Raw genomic sequence first — 22,618 nt, 5'->3', positions numbered from 1 at the left:
TCTATCAGCTGTGTTGAAAATGTTTTCTTCTCTTAACATCAAATTATGTGCAAATACATTATTGTTACTCTATGATTCTGTTTTGGAACAAAGTCTTATCTACACTAATGGCAACTTTATTTGGTACACTTGTAAAATCTATTGCAATACAATAACAGCTGAGCCTTTAATTTCACCTTTTTGCAGAGATAACAATGTTCTGTACTGTCGGTTCAGTACATGCTTATGATAGAGGTTAGTGTTGATGAAGCTTTGCAGAACAGGGTTTTCAGTCTGAGCTGTGTGGTGACACACTCAACATGTTCCCGACTAACATGATGTTAGTGGTATTCGCCTCTAAGGCAGAGAGGTGAACGCTCGTAAGAAGTGTGAATGGTTGGGTTGCCTTGTGGAACCAGTTGCTGTCCCACTGTCTGACCTGTTTCTCAAAGCCCCACCAGATATTCAGAGACATTTAACTACCGTACACGTCTCAGTGGTGTCGGTATTACAGAGACAGTAAAGGCTGTTATTTAGTTTTGTACTGGAAGAAGAGTTTATCGAGTGTGTGTGTAGACGAGTAGAGGTTTGATCTGATTTCTCCCTCAGGTAGGTAAGATGGGAACACTTGTGATGGGACGTGTGATTTCATCTGTCAGCCACTGTGTGAACAGATATGCAGGTGGTGCAGGCCAGTGGAGTGTGTGTGTGAGTGTAGCTGTTGAGTTACATGTGTCAGGTTTTCATTTTGAGTCCAGTCATTTTATTGTTTCTCTTCTTGAGTGGTGACTTCTTCCAGAGGGGCAATGATTAATCATGTAGTTGTCCACTATTAAATTAAGCGTTACTAGTAAGCCATTAATTGGTTTGAATAATGAGAAAAAAGACTAAATTCTCTAATCCAAGCTTCTGTAGTGTGACTATTTGCTGGATTCTTTCCCCCTCTGTGACAGTAAACAGGATATCTTTGGGTTATGGACAAAACAAGACATTTGCGGACGTCATCTTGAGCTTTTGGAAAGTACTTCCTGACATTTTATAAGTCAAACAACTAACCAGTGAATCGAAAAAATAATCAACAGATTAGCCAAATTAAATGAGAAAGAAAATAATCATTAGTTGCAGCCCTTCTTCTTTCACTATCATTACCGAGGTGCAGATTACAATAATAATCACTGCACTTAATTTGTCCCACTTCAGCTACAGGAGCTGGTTGTAAAAAGCTGCAAAAAATAAAGCCGAAATGATGCCGCTTGTTCATCTTTAATGCAGATTTAGCTGTTAGCTTTTAAGATGAGACAAGTTTTACAGACACAACATTTTATATATGTATCTTTTTCTGTGTATTTTATTCTGCAGAAAACTGATTTGGAATGTCTTCGTTTCTCAGTGCATTAATCTTCAGTTTTAGCAGCACGGTGGGTCGCTGTTTTCACCGATGATGAAAAAGTGTCTTTGATTTTCACAGAATTGCAACGGGCAGATCAAAATGATTGCCATGGACTGAAGAGTGGCTCACTGAGGATATGTTCTGGTTTGGTGACGCATATAAACTGAGGAGAATGAATGTTGATATGTATAAATGCATAAAAGTACAGATTGACAGACAGATAGGAGGTCGGTCTCAATCATTTCTTGAGTTGAGTTCAGGTCAGTTGCTAAGAGAAAAGTCAAATGTCGTATAAATCCAGCTATGTGATGCTTTACACCACGTGTTGAACTTGAAAAAGCTAAACTCAGAGCAGTTGTTCCTCAGAACTGAAAATAATTACTTAAGTGGGTGGAGGCTGCTGGTTGACTCATATCCTAAGCCCAACATTTTCTTTTGTCATCTGGTGATGGAAACTAATTAACTCACATAAATCGTAAAAGAAAAAAAAAGCATCCATTTATATTTATAAAATGAGATGGATATAGTTGGGGTTTTACTCCTAGTACTCATGTGGCGTGTTTGAATGAGAGTCGGTAATGTTTTAGAGACTCGTGAAGTTGAATGAGTTCTATTGGCAGCGGCCCCATCCGCCTCACTATCCCTGCATGAAACCATCCCTGCTGGCAGCGCTGCTACTGTACCTGAGTTTCAAAAAGAGCTTCAGATGCAGCGTGGAGCTGTGGGACAATGTTCTGCTTCAGCATTCCTGTGCCGTGTCATTGCAGCCTGAAACCATGCACCAGCAGCACGAAAAGCCAAAACTAAAGTAGTAGCCATTATAGAATCCCTCCGTCGCACATGTATCACACTGCCGCTCTGCATTAGGATTTAATTCAATGGGGAAAGATATTATGAACACATGACACTCTGCAGTTAGTAATTCAAAAGCATACAGTACAGCCATTAATGATTGTACTATTCTTCATAACTCTGATTTCTCATTTTTGTGGTCCCCGTTGTGGCTATAAACGCTGTCCAGTGATTAATACTCACACTCTGTTTTAGACTTTGGGAATGTGTTGTGGCATTTCAGTGTTGAGTAACAAGCTGAACCTGTGCTCTGTTGCCAGTTCATTAACATGGCTTCAATTATTAAATCGCTAAGGAGGCTAAGTTTTCGCCTGTGTCTGTTTGTTTGTTTGTTGCTTGGTTGGTTTATCAGTAATGGATTTTCACAAAACTTGGATGGAGGATGGGCCTTGGCCCGGAACAGACCCCCTTAAAAATTTGGTGTGGATCCTGATGAAGGCACAGAGTCAGAATTTGTTTTCTCACTTTCTTTAAAATTGAGTAGATCTTGATGGAAAAAATCTAGTGTATTTATTTGGCTGGTGTCTATGACTAAGTTCAATTTAATGCAAACCTAATGAAAAGTCATGGTCTAGAAGATTTTTATGTTTTTATTATTTTTATATTGATTCAGGCTTGGCTATCATTAAGAGGACCGTTTTGCCTTGCCGGAGGTATTTGCTCTTCTGAGTGCTATTCTAGTATTATTTATATTCCTGTTGAAAGTTTTCAGCACGCTGAGATCTTCGCTGGTGATGTGCGCTGTCGATTCATGTTGTTGTGTTGTGGAGTTCTGGTTGTCAGGTTGCCATCGTGGGCTGTTGATGGAAAGATTCTAATAGACAACCCTCCTTTCCTAGTTTCCCGCTTCAGGATGGGAATCAGAAACTGTTAAGGTCTACATTGGGGTCTAAATTGGGACCCGCGCCTTGACTGCCTTACGTAAAAAAAGGTAATCTGTCTTGTATGCTTACGTCACTATAAACTGATCAATACCACACAGGCTGTTTATCACATTTTGTTTTGATGTCACACCTTTTGCTGTTTTATGTCTGGTTAAAATATTTTGGCTGATAACATTTGTTTTCAGTTACCAGCCACTGTCAGTTAGATCCAAAAAGTTAACTTTAGACGCTGGTTCGTACTGATAAATCATCAGTGGTCGCTGAGCATAAGTACACCTGTAACATCATTGAGAATGAGCCTCTCTGTCTGTTCGATCTTATAAACACACATACGTGCAGAATTAAGTGCAAAAAGAGAGTTCACTTTGTGGCAATTTGTTTTTCGCGTACACACAGCTTCATATTAAAGTGCTTTAATGGAACAATAAGGGTTTGTCACCACACAGTCAAATACATTTGAAATTCACTCTGTTGCATTTCTCATTGTCTCCTTCAGGTGCTCTCAAATGAAAAACAATACGACTCTTATTATTGTTGATTATTGCATGGGTTTGATTCAGCTGTGTATGAATATGAGCTTCTTTTTCAGAACCTAAAACCGTCTTATATCTGTTGTTTTCATAGAAGAAGAGTTAGAATTTCTGGCACGACTTCACCTGATTCCATGGAAAAGTAAATAGAGAAAGGAAAAAGTCTGAAGGCGTAAAAACTCCAGAAACACCTGTAGGTTACAAAACAACTTTATGGTCAGACCATTGTCTCGGCTTGTGCTGATCGTGACAATTAAGTTGTTCTGACTAGTTTAAGAGTTGCCAGAGTTGTGACCTTTTTTTTTTTTTTTTTCTATCCATTGTTTCTCTCCAGAACTGCTTGTTTTTTTACATCTTGATGACTGGTATGTGAAAAAGGATCAACTTGAGTAAATGCTGAAGTTTTAAACTGCATTTGACTTTCATGAAAAATGTACTCATAATTTCGTACTCGCTGATATTGTGCAGTATGAAGTAGGTCCGGTATTTCACTTTCACGTGCTTTACAAAACTTTATTGCTGCTGCTCTGTTGGATGGAACCGTTAAGTCCTCACTGTTGTTTATTTTGTGTGCATTTCTTGAAGTAATCTGAATTATGTCCTTTTCTGTTGACAGATGCAGTGAAGGGATAGAAGATGAAAATACACAAGAAGGACAAGCAGCAGGTTTGTTTTACACACACACACACACACGAATGTGCACATTAGAAAAGTAGGTCATTTATGAAAAATCTTCAGACACACACTGTGGCTTTGATACTAAATAAATCATTTCAGGCTTCAATCTCTCATGTGTCGAGTGCCTACATATTTTGGACCTAGTCACGACGAGCCCTTGACCATTATAACGCAGCTTGACCCCAGATCCTGGGCTCAGTGTGTTTTTTATTTTATTGTTCACATGAATGAATGGAGGCTCCTGTGATATAGGACAAATGTTATCAATGGAGAGAGCGGCTCCACTCTCCTGGGCACTGACAGGGGGCGGCAGATTTGGCAGATGATATTTTACTGTAAAGAAGAGAAGAAGAGTGGAGGAAAGGTTATTTTCTGCTTCTCTGATTCACAAAGTTCTGTAATTTTACCGGCACCCTGTATTCTCACAGGACCCGGGCACTCAAGAAACGATCAGCTAGGATGTGAGCTATGGCTAAAGCATTAATATTGTCATTGTTTACATTCTGATGTAGTCTGTCTTTGTTGGATTATGTGCTGCTTTTCCTTCTGGGCACCGCCTCGCACAAACTGTTTGCCCTTGTGCATTTGGTCTGAAGCCACCATTACTCCGCCTTAGAATTGTGATATTCTATAGTGCTGAAGTGCCACATCTGTGAGGAACACTCCCTTTATCCACATACCTATATAAAAGCAATCCAACTGGTGTAAGGAAAAGAGAGTCGTTGTAGAAGATTGTGGTTTGCCTCTAGATGCATTCAGTAATCCTTAAGTTGAGTTGCATGATCTGGTAATGTGTTTCCAAATATAGCTTCCTGCAGCTCGAGAACCATTTTGTTTCCACGCCTAACAAAAATCTGGATGTGTCTGAAATCACTTTCTATTCACAACCAAGTGCACTGCTTTCTTTCTTACCCCATCCCTTTCACGGAAATTCACACAATGGAACAGCAATTCTCATAGCGAATGCACATTTTCCTACGATGAAATGACATCGTTTTTGATGGACCTGTAAAGCTACACGATAGGACAGTTGACCTGTCAGTTAAGATCTTAAGTTGTTATTTGGGTTGAGAGAGTACTTGGAATGTATCTAGTACAGAAAAAATGTTATTTATTACTATCAGAGTAAAATGTGCCAATATCTGTACTTTCTACACGTTATTATACAACGTGAGGATGCGACTCCTCATTTAGAGTTGACTGATTGTGGGCCTGGCTGACTGTCTGATCTGATAATCATTTTGTGTTTTTGCAGTTTTCAAATAAAGGTAGTGAGTGAAGAGTACAGTATTTCCTACCAAAATATTGTGTAGTGCAAGTATGAAGTAGCAGAAAATGGAAATCTGAAGTGAAGTACAGTACTTGAGTAGAGGTCCTTTCATAAATTTTTAACACAATACCATTTTTGACCAATAACCATCAGTAATATAGATATAAATTTGAAAGGAGGAAAGGCAAGAATTAGAACATGTAGAACCGTCTGGTTAGTTCAGAAAATGACATCATTTTACTGTAATGAACACCAGCCAAAGTAACTGATTATGAAAAAACAATGTCCAAAATCTAAGAAGAGATGAAGTCTTGTAAGAAAATATAATATTGATATGTTGCCCAGCCCTGAGAGATACAGATAATCATGAAGTCGCTCATCCTGAGTTACCACTCACATTTCAACTAATAAGAGAACAATCTTAACAATTTCTGTGATAGAAAGTCTGAAAATAAACTGACAGACGGTGAGGAGATGATTGAACAGAGATTTGTTCCTCCTTCACAGCCAACAGAGGGAGCATTAATTCACCTGATGAGCCTCTGTTACGTTTCCAGGTGTTCCTCCAACCTTTTAGCTCATTGTACGGTTGAATTTCTCTATTGAAGTTATTTAAGTATTCCTTGTTGCATTAGATGTTGTCTTGCTGTTTGTAATATTTATGAGTCGGGCTGAGCAGAGTGATGAGTCAGAGTTTTTGCAAGTGCGAGGTGACACAGCAGTCTCTCAGCTGAGCACGAGGCCTTCATACTGCAGTGACGGAGGTTTGCACTGATATAGCTGGAAAATGTGATCATTCACTACTTATAATTATGTGGTGCTTCTACACACTTGATTATTATATTTTTCTTGATGAACAGTTAATAAGAAACAAACTTAGACACTTGTTTTCTTATCAACACTATTCGAGTGAAATCGTCTGTGATATTTGGAAAGACATTAAAGTAAGCAGTTCACCAACGTTTCTTTAACCGACAAGAATAAAACCCACAAAGAACCTCCCGAAGGACATGTTTTTGTAACGCACCATCTCTCTTAACAAACGGCACATTTGTACAAGTGGAGCACATGACTTTATACTCGCCGGTCTGGTGCCTGACTCGACTCGACTGGCTTTTCACTTGTACAGGAGTGTGACCCGTTAAAATTTTTGCAATTTTGGAAGGGTAAAAAGTTCACTTTTTTACTCCTGTTAAGTGTGATGAGTTGGGTTACCTGATAGCTTCTGTTGCCGGTGCAGCTCTCAGGTCTGCAGGGTGAAGGAGAGCAGAAAGAGACCACTCTAAATTTCAATGACGACTAGCTTGAATCTCTACAAGCACCAGCGGTTCCATCTGTTGCCATCCGTGATTTTATTTTGAAGCTGTCCTCTCTTTTTTTTTAACGAATGTTATTATCGTCACAGTGCTTTAAACACAGTAGAGTGAGGAAGAGTACACAGAAAGCAAACAACATTCAAACTGTTTGACAACCTGAAACTTGAAGACAGTTGAATCAAACTGTTTGTCGTTTTGGACGGATGACTGTTAGAAACTTTAATGTCAGATTGATTTTTTTCTTCACATACAGGAAACAAATGAAATGTATTGGAATGGATCTGTTGTTGTTGTTGTTGTTGTTGTTGTTGTTGTTGTTGTTGTTGTTGGTGGTGGTACATTTTTCATTAGCCATGTTGCTGGCAAGGCACAATGGAAGGCTATGGCGGTATGTTGGTTGGGCGTCCAACTTGATTCAAACTAAGATATCTCAACAAGTTTAAGGGAAATGTTGGTGATTGTTCATAGTGTATACTGACTTTTCTTCAAATGCCACAAGTAGTTTTTTAGTGAAATGTCTTGAGAACTAATGGATAAATTGTCACATGGCACCAAGAAGTTGAATTGTAGATCTTTGTTGATTATCTGACTTCTCATCTAGTGCCATCATCATGTCATGTCATGTCATGTCATGTCATTGTCCGAACCGCTTATCCCTTTCCATGGGGTCACGGGGTGTTGCTGCTGGAGCCAATCCCAGCCTTGTCTCAGGGCGAGGGCAGGGTACTCCCTGGATAAGTCGCCAGCTCATCGCAGGGCAATGTGGGGTTCAGTATCTCGCTCAAGGACACTTCGACATGCAGCTCAACCTTGCCCGGAGCCGGGTTTTGAACCAGTGACCTTCCGATCACTAGTCGACCTGCTCTACCTGCTGAGCTACAGCCGCCCTTGCCATCATCATGTCAAAGTTTTAATTTCTACAACACCTTTGTTTATGACCACAAAATGAATGACATATCCGTCAGCCTGAGCTCTGCTTTGACGAGCCTCGTTTGACCAAAAAGTCTGGTTCACTTCAGTTTACTATACGTTAGAAGAGCTATTATTGCATGTCCTTGTTGAGGATAGTAACTAAAGAATCATTCCGTGCCAACTTGGTCTTTTGTTCTGTTTAGGATCCTCGATCACTGATCTGACACTCCAGCACTAGTGAAGTTTCCTTGTTGTGTGCTGAAAGTGTGGGACACACTGTAACAGCCAGGGCCACAGATTATCACCAACAGCCCATGACTGGCCTGCTGTCGGGCTGGTGTGTCAGGGCCCTAATGCTTACCAGAACATGTTATAGTGCTAACATGCTAAGCTAAGATGTTAAACATGGTAAACCTTACTTTCCAAGTATCTGCATGTTAGCATGCTGATGTTTATGGAGCCCTTAAAGTCCTCTAAGGTGAAATGTTTTATCTTGTGCACGCAAGTTGATTAATTCTTTTTGTAACATCCATAACTTGTTTACGCTAGATAATAACTTGCATGTTCAAGATCCATAACTCATTACAGTGGCTGTAGACTTTTAGTTTTGTTAGAGAGAATTCTAATTTCTAAAATTGGTTTCAGGTCATCTGACCTTCTTGATTTAAGTAAACACAGGTTTTCTAGTTTGACCCCCTGTTGCATTAAGTTTTGTATTGTTGTAATGCTGCATTTTTAATCAGGCTGTCTATTTGACTTGTAGAATGATTGATAGACGCTTGAAAAAGATGTGCCCCTTAATCAATATTATATAGAGTCAAGTGAGTTTTTATGAGCTTGTACTTCACTGTGATACTGATTATATTGATCATCAATGCAATAACATGAGCTGCATTCTTTCCAGCAGGGGACAGTTTAGTTGCAATCACAGTTTTAAACCATCATATGGCTTCAGTGCTACATTAAAACATCATGTCTCAGATGAAGATGTGACAAAGCAGAGTGACTGCATTCTTGAACAGATTCTTCCTGTATGGGTGTGCTGTTTGGTTTGTATCAGCTTGTGTACAGAAGGGGAGGTGATGGGATTGTTTCTGGTATCTCATCTACATTTCAAGTGGCCATCAAGTTATCTGGATATCTGCCCGACACATCTCGAACCAGCAGAGCGATAACTTCACCACGGCAGAGTGCAGTGTAGACAAACCGATGTCTGTCTGGAGATGTTTAGAGAAGGCTGATGTTGAAAGAATGACAACAAAGGAAATATGGCGATGTTGTTAACACAGTCCTCTTATATAAACAAAACATTACCGCGCTGGTAGATTGTTCACAAGGAGATGATAGGACTGTTTTCTTTAACAGAGTTGGTGATCTTACAGGTGTTCTCTGGCAACAGCAGTGCCTCATTTACATGTTTCAGTCTGCTGTGATAAACTGTTGTCTCCACTGAAATAGCTGGTAACCACTCTGTGAACAGATACAAGCCCTCTGTCGGTGTCTTATTGGAGGTGATTGTGTTTGCTTGGCCTCTGTTTTTGTGACGCGCTTCCAGCTGTCATTGACTTGGCTGACAGAAATGTACAGAATATTGTGTCGGCTGTGTTGTGCTGCAGTTTTGGGGGGAAAAAATGTATCATGGAAATAATATTGGATATTGTCTGCGGAGTTGGATAGTAGATATTACTATTTTGACGACCAAAGTCATTTGTTCGGGCAAGAAATGTCAAACATTAGCTGATTCCAGCTTCTGAAATGTAGTGATTTTATGCTCTTTCTGTCATTTATGATATTGAATGTGGAGAATTTGGGTTTTGGACTGTTGGTTTGACAACAGAAGCAATTTGAAGATGTCACTTTGGCCTCAACGATTAACAGATTAGTCATGAAGATAGATGAATTGACGATGGTAAAACCTTCAATGTAATTATGTCATGATGTTATATCTCTACTACTGGACCCCACAACCTAGTGGTGGTTTTTGGAGGCATATTTTCTTTACAAAAAATCCCATAAATAACGCCATTTATCTTCACTACAAACAGGCGTTATTGTCTGAGTTCAAATTTCTGACGGGCCTTGGATAAATCATGTGTGGCAAACCTCAGGAAAAAAACGAAGCGATGGTCTTACATCATTTAAACACTTGGAAATATTTTGTATATAGATTGTTTTCTTTTAATAACATTGAAATACATTTTCAGAGAAATTCAGCTTGCGTTTTATCTTGGAAAAAAAATCTTTTCTGCTGCATGAAAGACATTTTTGAGTTTTTCATACTTCTGCCTGTGACTGTGCTGCCCATGGAGGTGCTTGACTTGTACATTGCAGTGAAAAACGAGCTGACAGTGAGTAAAGTTGTGACAGGAGCCAAAACACACCCGGAAAATGCTTGATTCGGAGGTTTAATCAATGAATCATTCCACCTATAAAATGTCAAAAAATAGTGAAACAATTCTCAGCAACCAAAGTGACTTTTTCTGGTGTCTCGTGTCTTCTGTTCAACGGCCGTAAACCCTGAAATATTCAGTTTACAGTGATATCAAACGCATAAAACAAGTGGTCATCACATTTTAGAAGCTCTATTTTCCTTGACAAATGACATAAAGATTGAACTGATTATGGAAATGATTCACAGTTCATTTTATGTTGATTGTCGAATTAATTAAACCATGTAATCAGCCATTAGCGAACATATAAAAGCCCTAATGCTTTTGTATTTGTAACATTCACACTGAAGTGCTGTGTGATAAGTGCTCTGAAACATGTTTTTTTTTTTCCTCCCTACAATACTTTTCTCCCACCACAATTCATGAATCAGCGGTGTGAAACTGGGTTGTCTGCACTTCAAGGTAAACCAGAGAAAAGACTGAATCCTTCTCTCTCTGAGGCCTAGATTCAGTCTCTTTGATCATCTCTCCGTACTCACCCAAACAGCCAAAGCGCCCGTCTGCAGCACTCCCTTCTTTCTTCCTCCTCTTCCTCCTCCTTGTCGTCCTCTCCTGACATTTTTTTTTCTTTTTTATTAACGGGAAACAACAAGAATGTGGCTCTCCTCTGAGCTGGAATTCCTTTTAAGCCTTTTGGTCTTTCCATGCAACTGTTGTTTTTTTTTAGTGTATCATTGGATATGTTTCTGTTTTCTCTGGAACAAAACCTTCATGGGTAGAAGGATACGTAAAAGTGCACCTCATAAAATAAGATACTTCATAGATAAGTAGTTGAGTCAGATTCGCATTAAGCTCAGTGAAAGATGAATTGGCATTTTTCTTTTCGCATCACCACTTTTTTTGCAAATCCATCTTTGATCACAGACTCATGTTGTTTTCGAAATTACATCCAAAGATGAAAGCGGGCTTCTGTATTAAAAAAGACAAATATGAACATACGATTACACGTAAACAAAACTCTCTTCAGTTCCTTTTTGTATCCACCTCATTTCGTAAGTATCCGTCCTTGATGTGGTTGATGAGATTTGTCAGAATTCATTAGTGTGAAGCCTTTTATATATCAGCTTTCTACAACAATGCTGCTGCTTCACGAGATGGTAAGATAAGTAGTTAAAGGTTGTATTGAGTCACACTAAAGATATTGGAAGATGAAGATGTGTTTATGGAAATTCAACATTCAACATAACATGGTCAGTGCCTCAAACTCTCAGTCCACAACAACATTTTTAAGTAAGGGCCCGAGTCCACGTAGCATTTTTGTTTCGGGCAGAAAAGTTCTGCCAGAACAAATTGTTAGGAAATGTCACATCAGGCGCGCGTTTAATTGATTCATCTAAAAAAAAATCACGAACAGCTGCAGTGTATGGCTGTGAAACACAACTGGTAGAATTGGCTTATATATGCATCAAAACAAACTGTTTGTATTCTGTATTTGTCTCTGCTAAACAAGATTGTCACATTTACTGATGTACTTATCTGATACACTGAGTCATTATCAGAGAGTCATGTTATTGGTTAAATGGGACTGATCCCAGTCATATAGACTGTTTGTCTCAGTCTGTGTTGTTTCATGTCATCAATTAAAACAAAATAAGTTAAATATATCCACAAGCCTAAAAGAATGTAGGTTTAAGATGCTCCTTTATTTTCAACAGGGCAGATGTTGTGGCCTTTTTTTTTTATGTAACTCAATTAATTTCCCCTCCACTATTCTTCTGATCTGAAATGTGTCCTCTACGTGAATCCATTTTTGGAGAAGCCGAGTAGTGTCGTGTGAGGTGAGGCCGGGGATGGGAGGGTTGATCACACATGTTGACAAACGGTCGTGAATCGGGTGTTAGCCTAGCAGAAGTGTTAGCCACGTTCTGTTACCCTGCTTGCTGTTGTGAAAGGAAGCAGCAGCAGCATTGATGAGACTGCAGTGCTCACGGTCTATATTCGTGACAGAGAGACAGACAGTGTGTGTGTGCGCGTGTGCACGTGTGTGTGTGTGTGTGTGTGTGTGTGTTGCTTGTTTGCGAGGCAGTATTATTGATTCATAGGCAGTGTGATTGCAGGCAGCCTCCCTCAGCTGTGGTCGCCCGGCTTTGCTGGGCTGGCAGAGCGTGCTACACTGCAGCACGCCACTGAAGGCTCTGTGTGTGTGTGTGTGTGTGTGTGTGTGTGTGTGTGTGTGTGTGTGTGTGTGTGTGTGTGTGTGTGTGTGTGTGTGATGTTTTTTTATAGAGAGAGAGAGAGAGAGACAGTGTGTTGGTGTGTGTTTGCACGGAGGAGAGACAGAAAGCACGTGTTTGTATTTTTTTCCTTTTTGTTTTGTTTTTTTTCTTCGTATGGCTGGGGGCATGATGTTTTTGGATTATCTTTCCATCCCTTCCAATTTTAAGAACGCGATATCTAAAGAACGCTCGGACAGATCTTCTTCAGATTTGGCACAGTCGTTCAGTTTGATGCCAAGGACCAACTAATTAGGTTTTGATTGTTAAAGGTTAAAGGTCAAGGTCACTCTGAGCTCACAAGACACGTTCTTGGCCATAACTCAAGAATTCATACGCTTATTATGACCAGATTACACATAAATGTCAGATAGGATGAAATGGTGACATTTTATATCCAAAAAGTCAAAGGTCAGCTTCATTGTGACATCACAGTGCCCTGCAAAAAAGACTTCCCTGGCCTTTATTCAACACCATAACTCAGGAACAGAAGGGGGAGGGGGAATAGGGATGGGTGTTTGGATGTCATTTTTGATGGCATTAAGCACAGACAGTAAATGGGAAATCTCTCATGACCTTACTTGCTAGCAGTGTTAGCATGCGCCCTTGAGATGCTACCAAGGCTGAGAAGATTACATAAATCCATTAAAAAAAAAAAGGAAGGAGATGGCTTGAGAGAGGAGAAGGTGTACGAGGAAAGAGTGGTGAAATCTAAAGCCTATGTGTTGTTACGCAAACTCTACCGCCATTTTCACTCGGGTGATCATTGTGACTTTTTTGCTACGTTAGACTTCTTTTGAGAGTACTCGAGGACTCGCCTTTAACACTGTGCTGATTGCATAGATCTTCTGTGTTTTGTGGTTGAAGATGTCCAAGAAGTATTCACGTTTGTAGTGTCACTGCAGCAACATCCATGTTTTCAACCACTGTCTTCTGTCATGACATACAACCTCGTGTTCTGTCAGAATGAGCTTTATTATAGGCCCAGCACGTGAACACACACAATGAATTTGATTGTTTGTCAATAAAGTGACACACTTATACATACAGCAAAACAACGCTTAATGAGATCCAGCAGAAGCTCTTAAAAAAAAAAAAAAAAAAAATTGGCTCAAGGGGCTTCACGATCTGCACAGCAAACCACATCCTCGATCCTCAGACCCTCTGTCTTCTCTGTCCTTCCTTGAAGACGGCTTCAGTGTTGAGAGTCCAGTCTAGTTTTTATTAATCCGGACCCCGAGGCGCTCGTTTGAGTCCACCATCTTCATTTCATGTCCCTGGTTGATAACCAGGACAGGCGGCCTGCTGTTCCTCTGTAGTCCATCACAGCCTCATCGGTTTTACTGATATCGAGCTTCAGGTGATTGTTGTTGCACCATGTGACGAAGCTTTCTATCAGTCCTGTGTGCTCCTTCTGTAAAAATAGTCTTTCATTGTCGACGGCATGTTTTCAGTTCCTTCTTCACTATATACATGAGATGGGTCCAGACGGACGTGGATGTAACGTGAAACTCGACAGGTTGGTTGAGCCGTACGACTGCGAGGCTGTAATTCTACTTGATTCTTGTAGTCAACCATGTAAGCACATTGAGCCGTGAAGCATGTGGTTGTGTATTTGTGCCACTGTGTGTGTGTGTGTTTTAAGAGGGGAGGTTGTATGTCGTGTGTGTGTGTGTGTGTGTGTGTGTGTGTGTGTGTGTGTAGTCAGTCATGTAAGCACATTGAGCCATGCAGTGTGGGTGTGAGGGAGAAACTCTTAGGGGTGTGTGTGTGTGTGTGTGTGTGCGCCTGTGTAGTCAGTCATGTAAGCACATTCAACCATGACGTGATGCCACTATGTTGTGTGTGTCAGTGTGTGTGTGTGTGTGTGTGGGCTGCAGTTGCTCGGTTGTTGTGGAGATGGATGGCGGCGGCTTGGGTCATTACTGAGCCTCAGTTAGCTTAGTGGCTAATTTTAGCTTCTGGGTTAGCCGTAACTGTGTCTGCCGAGTCGTTTTTCTGTTCAGGGAGGAAAAGCAAGCGAACATGGAGCGAGGTGAGCGTGGAAATGGTTTTCTTTGTTTATTTTCATGAGTTAAAAACCTTAGTCATTTCACCTCAGATGATGCATTAAGAAATTAGATGGAATGACATGTGAACAGTGAAAATCTTACAAGCAAACCTGATGAGGATGTGGTACGTCTAAACCCACGTGGTGCCACATATGTCTGTTAAAGGTTCAGTGAATCCATCCTCCAAATTAGGTTGTTTATTTCTTAAATTATGACTAAAGAAAGACAATATGAGCTGTGACTGAACCTCATGTGACTTGTTTTAGATGAAAATAGGGCTCCACGGCTTACTGCAATTACTTTGACATGTACTAAAACTGTGTTATGACTCACAATTAGTAATGATCATTTTTGCATCATAACTTTAATATCTTCTGGAAAAAAGTATGAACATTATGATGTGACATTTGTTGAGGTTCTAAAGTTATCTTCAAAGGTATTCCAGTGTATTTTCCAACAATTTAGCTGTAATTCTTCGTGAAATAAAAAGTGAAGTATTGAAAAAAGGTTAGGTACAGTTGCTGACCTTGATAATGCCCATTTTGTTTATGTGCATGTCGAGTGGCACTAGCAGGGTTTTCCTCCCAAGTGTTTTTAAATTTTATTTTCCATATTGTTTCTATTGTGTGGTTTCATTTCTAAATGTTAAGAATTGAAAGGTCATCGCTCTTTGTGAAGGTGTACTTGAAATGTTCTTTTTATTATGCTCTTATAATATCATTATGGGGGTGGCATAAATATTACAATGACAATAATATAATTTATTGCAATTATTTCTTGCACAGAAATACCTCTATAAAAATGATTTGTTGTGACAGTCCGGTACTGAGAAAATCAAACATTGCAATACATTTCTCTAATTACCTGGATATCGATATTTCAGCAATATTGTCATGACTTTTAACAAAACAACACAACAGAAAAAAGACCAGTGTATATAATGACTCAGTGGGTAAAGACGAGCGTTTACTTGCCAGTGAGCAGTCTAGTAAGTTAAAAACAAACACTTACGACATAAATACAGGAGACATGCAGGATATAGTCTTGGAGTTTTGCATCAGTGGGGAATTTGGGTTATTACAGCTGTGAGAGCCTCACCTAATGTTTTTCATCATAGTTAATCTGCTGATTACTTTCCTGACTTGTCAATTAATTGTTTAGTCTTGTTAGATATCAATTTCCACAGGCTCCAAGTGACATATTCCTATTGCTAGTGAGTAATGGTGATTAATCGATTATTAAAGCAAGTGACGATTAATTATGGTCGTGGCAGCTCTAGAAAACTTTAATGATGATACGTTTACAGCAAGAGCATCTTCCTCGTCATGTGCAGAGACGATCCTCGCTCATCAGCAGATAAGAGACAGAGTACGTGGCATGCTCTGGTGCTCAATTAGAATAGTTTATTTGATGGAGTTAACAGAAAGTGCGGTTTGTTCTGTGATCCGCTCTTTGCTTCAGCACCGCTTTTTTTTTTTTTTTTGCGTGTCAGGTGAAGTTTGTGGCATCATGCAAATGTGGCCTACTTGGCGAGCAGAGATTCTGTTGTGTTACTCACTCTGGTGCGAGTGGCCTAGTTACGCCCGTGTCCTTCATCATTTCAGATGCTGCACGCACAGTTTTGAATGATTTCACTTCATTTTCTGCGTATTTAAATTGACCCTAAATAAGACATATCTCCTGGTGTTGGCCCTGTTTAACCCCCTGAGGAAAAAACCAGGTCAGATGAGCCCGAGCTGGACTTTTCTGGCTTTTTTGAGGGGGGACTTGTTGAAACTGCACTAAAAGATGATCGGTTGGTCTTCCAGTTCAGTCCTGGACCGCTAAACCTGTGTATTGCTGGTTACTACCCACACTGAGAAGTCAATTTCTGTTAGCTGCTTTAATCTACACCTTGTATCCGAGGTGCTAAATCAAGCACAGCAGGTTTCAGATGTAGGGGTGCTGCTCTGGTTGTAACCTGAATAAGTAATACGTTCTCTCTCAGCCCTGCAGGGAAAAGTATGCCCAGTAAGCCCCGGTTAGGTCCTCTATGACCCAGCGGTATCCAAGCTGATGTTTCCAGAGCTTCTGATCTCCAGGGCTCACGTCTCCAGAAGCAGATTAAAGTCTTTTTAAAGTAGTCATCAAAAGGAAGTCTTTCAGAGGAATCGCTCGAAGTCCAAACGCAGATGATAATCTAAACTTCCTTTTGGAGATTTCATTTAAAAGAAAATCTGCTCTGTTCTGGCCGATGTCTTCAAGTACTCAATTAGTAGAAAATAATCTGCATTTTGACTCAGTCATCTTATCTTGTCTCTGTTAAATACGATTTTTTGTTTTCTGTGTTTTGTGACCTCTGTAGGAAATACTATGAAAGGTAAGAAGAGTAATGGGCATCAGTGATGTCAGTTTCTGATGACGATGCCTTCTTTCAAAAAAGTTTAAGCATCTGTACATTTGCTAAAAATCACACAAGCCAGCAACACTTTATTTCTTAATTATTTGCATCAGCATTCATTGATTTCTGTTTGTATTGATAATGTTATAACCCAGGTAAGGATTGAAGTGTATTGTTTGTTTGTAGAAAAAAAATAGTGTTGTGTATGTTTTAGGGAAAGTCTGTCTCAGGTCAGAAAACATTTTCTACCCAATTCATGAAAAATATATTAATTAAAAATGCTTTTACTGCTGAAAGACAACAGACTCTCATTCATAAAACAGGTTAAAATGAAATGCTTTATTTAATCAGCACCTCTGTGTCCTATTCGATGACTGAACATAATAGGCACCATTAAAAACGACTTTATGAACGGGTGTATTGTGCAGGTGTTCCTCATAAAGTGGACACCGAGTGTAATATAAGAATTAACTGGGAGATGCTACAGATGTATTCACCATTTTAAAGCTGCTTTTGATCATCTACACTGGCTTTTACTCTCTTTACTTAGAGCAGTTGACCTTATCAGAGGTGTTCCTCAGCGTTTTCATGTGGGTGTCTCACCTCGGGATTCAGACTCGCTACTCTGCTGCTCATGTCATGTAGGGACTTGACAGAAGCCTACTCGGTTCTTCTGGCTCCCGAGCCTTTAACACATCTACACACTCTGTCTCTAAAAAAAGAATTTGCTCTGATTTTACTCTGGCTTTGTGGAGGCCTGTCCTTGAGTCAGAAGTTGATAGTTTGTTGGATGACAGATTCTGATAGAACAGATAGCAGTTTGTGTCTACAGAGAGTCAAAACACAACTGAGAGTTTAGACATTTTTCTGCACGCTCTCTGCTGTATATTCCCTGCCCATCAAAGCTGCAGCACATTTAGGTTAACATTCTGTCCTACTCGACACATACAGCATTTTCAAAACTATAATGATCTTCCATCCATACTGTGGCATGACTATTCAAATAAAATAAGCATGCGTGTGTTGATGTATAAAGGAGGCAGATTTTAGTCTGTGGCTGGTTGCTTAGTTACATAAAGTACATCAAACGATTTTTCCGTTTACTTTTTTATTTTAGTCTTCACAGAATCATCCTGGATAATGTGATTTAATTAAAATACTGTCTGCAGCCATTTTTGTTCCTCTTTTCCATCATTGGGATATTTAATGTCACTTTGTGCTTTTTTTAAAAAAAAGAAATATACAATATAACATTCACACCAGTGTTGCTACATACACTAATAAAAATAATTTAGGAGGTGAACATTGATGTCTTGACATTATTGTTTCCAAAAATCTCTGTTTCTGCCCATTCGGACAGAAATGGTCAAAACGTTCAGAGAAGGCTCTAAAAACATCGGCGTACATGTAGACCTGGCTGTATTTTAATTCCTGATCCCGTCAGAACTGTCGTCATCAAATGAGGAAATGATCAGCTCGCACAGCTTGTAGTCTGAAATGATACTGACCAGAGTGAGTTTCATCTCCTGCTCGACTTCCTTGTGCGTGATGGCTTTTCCTCATCACAGCTCATACCCTCAGCAAATGGTTTGCTCCAAAACATAACACGAGACATCCAAACTCACGGTCTCACAAATAGATTATGTGCAACTGAAAGCAAAGGTGGATCAAATTATTCACTGTTCTTTAGAATTTACCCATGATAATAAGATAACTTATTGCTTAAATGTTGTTATATTTCAAAGACACGTATGTAACTTGTAGTTCAAACACACCTGACGGTGACAGAGGCTAAAATTTAGTCTGCAAAGATGAATGATTGAAGATTTGTGGTGTGAACATTTTTTCCCTCCTCTCAGAACCCTTGTGGGAAATGCATTGTACTTTGCAATGTCTCTTCTTCTTCCTCTTCCTTTCTTCCTTTTCCTCTTCTTCTCTTTCTTTCTTGTTCTTGATCTTTCTTCTCTATCTCCATCCTTCTTCTTCCACTTCATTCTTTGTCCTTCCTTGTCCTTTTTCTTTCCTCCTCTTCTTTCCTTTCTTCCTTCTTCTTCTTTTTCTTCTTTGTGCTTGTCACAGATTAGGGCAGATCACAAACCAACTTTAAAGGTGCGTGCTGCTTACATCTACACCTTTTGACAGACGGACAGAAGCAGGTAAAGATTTGAAAATGCAGGCTGACATCAGATACAGAATGAGTCCATCGACTGTCGGGAGCCATTGGCAACGAAAGGGTTACCATGGTGACCGCGTGTTTACGTCCACCTCCCCGCAGCTTTGGCACAGAGAGCCAGTTTCCATGGAAACGGCTATGATACCCCCCCCAAACCAACTGGCAAGGAGGCCGTAGAGCCCGCTTTCTGTGTGTGTGTGTGTGTGTGCGTGCGTGTGTGTGTGTGTGTGTGTGAGATTCATTGAGATGATTCCTCATACCTGTGCGAGAAGCAGAGTCGGTTAAGCGCATCTGCATTGGCCTCACGACACGAGGCAGTCATGCTCGCAGCATCAAACGGCAGTTACAAAAAGACACACGCACCTGCTGCATGTCTCGCATACACCAACCATACATCAGCATGACACGCACACGCTTCTCACAGACAAAAATACACACACGTCACTTGAGGATTTGCGTATAGACACCGACATCAGTCAGTCAGCCGCTCCACATTGGCCTGGCCCGGTGAGTTGGTGTGTGTGTGTGTGTGCGTGTGCTCCATGTTCTCTGGCTTCTAAATACAGTCAATGGCATCAGACATCCACTTTTAGATGCTTTATCACTCTTGCTGCTTCGCTGTCATAGGAACCGTGCAGTCGCTTCTCTGACAACCTGCATCACACACGTGTGTGTGTGTGTACGTGGATGTGATGAGGGGGGGGAATCGATGGCCTTGAAAAACCCGTGTTGTTGCTATAGGCCCTCTGAAGAACGTCGGGCTGCATTTTCATCAACCTTTCTGATTCAAAATTCCACATAATCACAGTAATGAGGCGGCGCTGGCTCGTTTTCAGTAACACAATCACTTCCTTTGCCAAGTGCAGAAATGTGCTACAGTTTGTGGCGCTGACATTGCTACGAGAACATACGGACGACGTACAGTCTCTCACATTATGTACAGATGGACGGAGCCCACGAACAGCAGTGTTAAAAGAGCGCTCACCAGACGGAGGAGCATGCTGCACATAGAGCTGTATGTATAATAAACACTTGGACAGCTGGTGGTCGATACCTGTTTATGCATCTCGAGCCAGGCAGCAGTCCTGATTCTGCTGATTGCCTTTTGTCTTTATCTCAGGAGTTTATAAGAAAGAGGCAAAACGCAGCATCATTACCATTCAGCATTGAGTTTTATGTGTATTTTAATATTAACACTGCAGCACATAATGTGTTTTAGTGAGAAAATTGTGAACTACGGCTGTCCTGAGTATTTTTTTGTTTTTGTTTTTGCGCACTGTTTTTTTTTAAGAGGAAAGAAGGCTTGGGCGATAATATAAATGATGAAATACTGCAATATTTGCCATCATATGCACTAGTATTTCAAACATATCGAACAGCTGTTATGGGATCTTTGGGATGAAAAGAAAATGCACATGGAGTTGTCGTGGACGTGGAGGCGATGCACATCGATCTTTAACGTTATGGGAATGAGACTGGTGGAGGTTACTGCAGGTTAATTGGCCCAATATTGCGGCATGCAGGCGGCGCTTTAACACACAGACATGTAGGACTTTCTTAAAAGAATGCCAGCATGCCAATTTGTCAACTGGCCTTCAGGAGTTTAGAGGCAACATAACCAGTGACTAGCTTTTCTGTTACGTTTGCAGTTCATTCTGTGCACCAAAAGTTGTAATGTAAATGTTCTTATTTACATTATTTAAACGTGTATGTGTTGCAGTGAGATGTAAAGAAGTCAACAGCATATCAACCTAAATCTTAATATTAAATACTATAACTGATTATTATCATTTCAAAATGTGTATCTTGATGTAAAGTGATATAGAATTGGGTATCGCCCAAGCATTGAGGAAGGAAATATGAAAAAGAGGCAACAAGACAGATAAAGAGCAAGAAATGCAGCACCAAGGTCGAACAGAAACGAGAGAATCAAGTCTCAAGATGTCTGAGAACAATTGGAGTCATATTTACCAACTCAAGATCCTGGCAAGATGTCTGCTGGAGGAACATTATGCAACACTGTGACTCCAAAATTGAAATTTATACGTTTTCTTAATGACTGGATGAATGTTGGCAGCAGTGTGCTGATTCAATGGCAGACCACTTAATGCATTCATTTTGTAAAGAAATATTTCTTGAATAGAAGTTGAATTATTCTTTGTTAGATTTTTACCTGGAAAGCTTCTTTTGGTTGCATGCAGAAAAGCAATCACACAGAAGCGGCTGCACCATCCAAGGACGAGACCTCAGTCATCATTGAAATCCTCTATATTGCGAAATTGACCTTTTCCTTAAGACTGCAATTGGAGCAATCTATTAAAAACTGGGAAAATTGAATATTTACTCTACTGGATGTAACCTTCTGTCCTTGCATTTTTTTGATAAATGTTTCAAAAGAGAAACTGAGCTCATCTGTGGAGTTTATTTGAAAAGCTGTTCACATAAATCCACTTGTGTGGTGGATGATTTGTCTCTACAGTCCGTCACCATCATGAAACCATTCAGGTTGCTGATGAAACTCAGCAACGAGACAGTTACCACTGAGCTGAACGATGGCACACAGGAATAAGGAACCAACACAAGTGTTCACGCTCACCTGAAGGTCGGTGAAGATGAAGAAACGGGGAGACCACTCAGCTGGAATCAAACTATCTGTGGCAACATTATTCGCTACGTGATCCTTTCTGAGAGCCTCCCATCGGACGCTCCCATCGAGCCAAAGTCCAAGAAAAGGGAGGCAGTGGTTGAATTGGGACAAGTCAGAGGATGAGTGCGTGGCGAAGGAAGAGGATGAGCCGCAGTTGGCTAACAGTATGATTGCCAGGCGGCACATTTGCTGGGAGGCCAGCGATAAAGCATCCCTGCGATAATGGACCAGTGTGGTTGCGCGAGCACAAGGCTTTAATGAGCTTTACCCTCCCTACACGAGGGGGAAGATGGTGGCTGATGTCTTTCCTCCTGTCTTTTTGACTCATTACCAGTCAAAGCTTCCAATATTCCTGGGTTATTTTCACCTCGCGAGCTGAAGAATTTTGTATTCTTCAGGTTCTTCCTTTATTGAGAGAAAACCACCGCAATGTTTTTTTTCAGGCTGGGTGTTTATTAGATGTTGTTAAACCTTCTTTTGCACAGAAGTGTGATTTATTTGTTATGTATTAATCATAATTTTTTTAACAGATTTTCATCCAGTGCCGCTCAAGTATCATTGATAAGATTTTCAGTATTTTTCTAAGAATGTCTGTTGTTAATCTCACCAGTTTGTTTTTGTTAATCACCTTCTGTTCACTGAAAGACGTTAATGATATTTTTGTCTCTCACAGTCCTCCCAAATTTTGGTTTCATTTTTTTTTTCTTGTTTTTCCTTTAAATTTTCTTTAATTTAACTGTATCTTAGTGTTTTGCTTTTGATAAACAGTAACTGAAAATGTTTCCGTCCATATAAATATGCAGTCCTGACTTCAGCACTTCCAATTTACTTCCTGCTTTGGAAATTGTCTCCAGCTGATGCATGTTGTGACCTTCTCCTCTTCACTGATATCT

At 40.1% G+C, this 22,618-nt stretch overlaps 1 protein-coding gene across 6 annotated transcripts in view; it reads left to right on the top strand.

Annotated features, from left to right (window-relative positions):
- Positions 1-22,618, top strand: part of chd6 (chromodomain helicase DNA binding protein 6) — a 98,429-nt gene that overhangs the window by 15,599 nt on the left and 60,212 nt on the right. For all 6 annotated transcript variants that reach the window (XM_037100237.1, XM_037100238.1, XM_037100241.1 and 3 more), the window contains exon 2: positions 4,252-4,301. In XM_037100237.1, coding sequence (XP_036956132.1) covers positions 4,272-4,301 — 30 coding nt within the window. In that variant the 5' untranslated portion in view covers positions 4,252-4,271. The remainder of the gene's footprint in view (positions 1-4,251; positions 4,302-22,618) is intronic.

The sequence above is a fragment of the Acanthopagrus latus genome, chromosome 6 (assembly GCF_904848185.1).
Source record: "Acanthopagrus latus isolate v.2019 chromosome 6, fAcaLat1.1, whole genome shotgun sequence".
Lineage (NCBI taxonomy): Eukaryota > Metazoa > Chordata > Actinopteri > Spariformes > Sparidae > Acanthopagrus > Acanthopagrus latus.
Note: the sequence above shows the minus strand (reverse complement) of the source record. Positions and strands in the feature narration are given on the sequence as shown.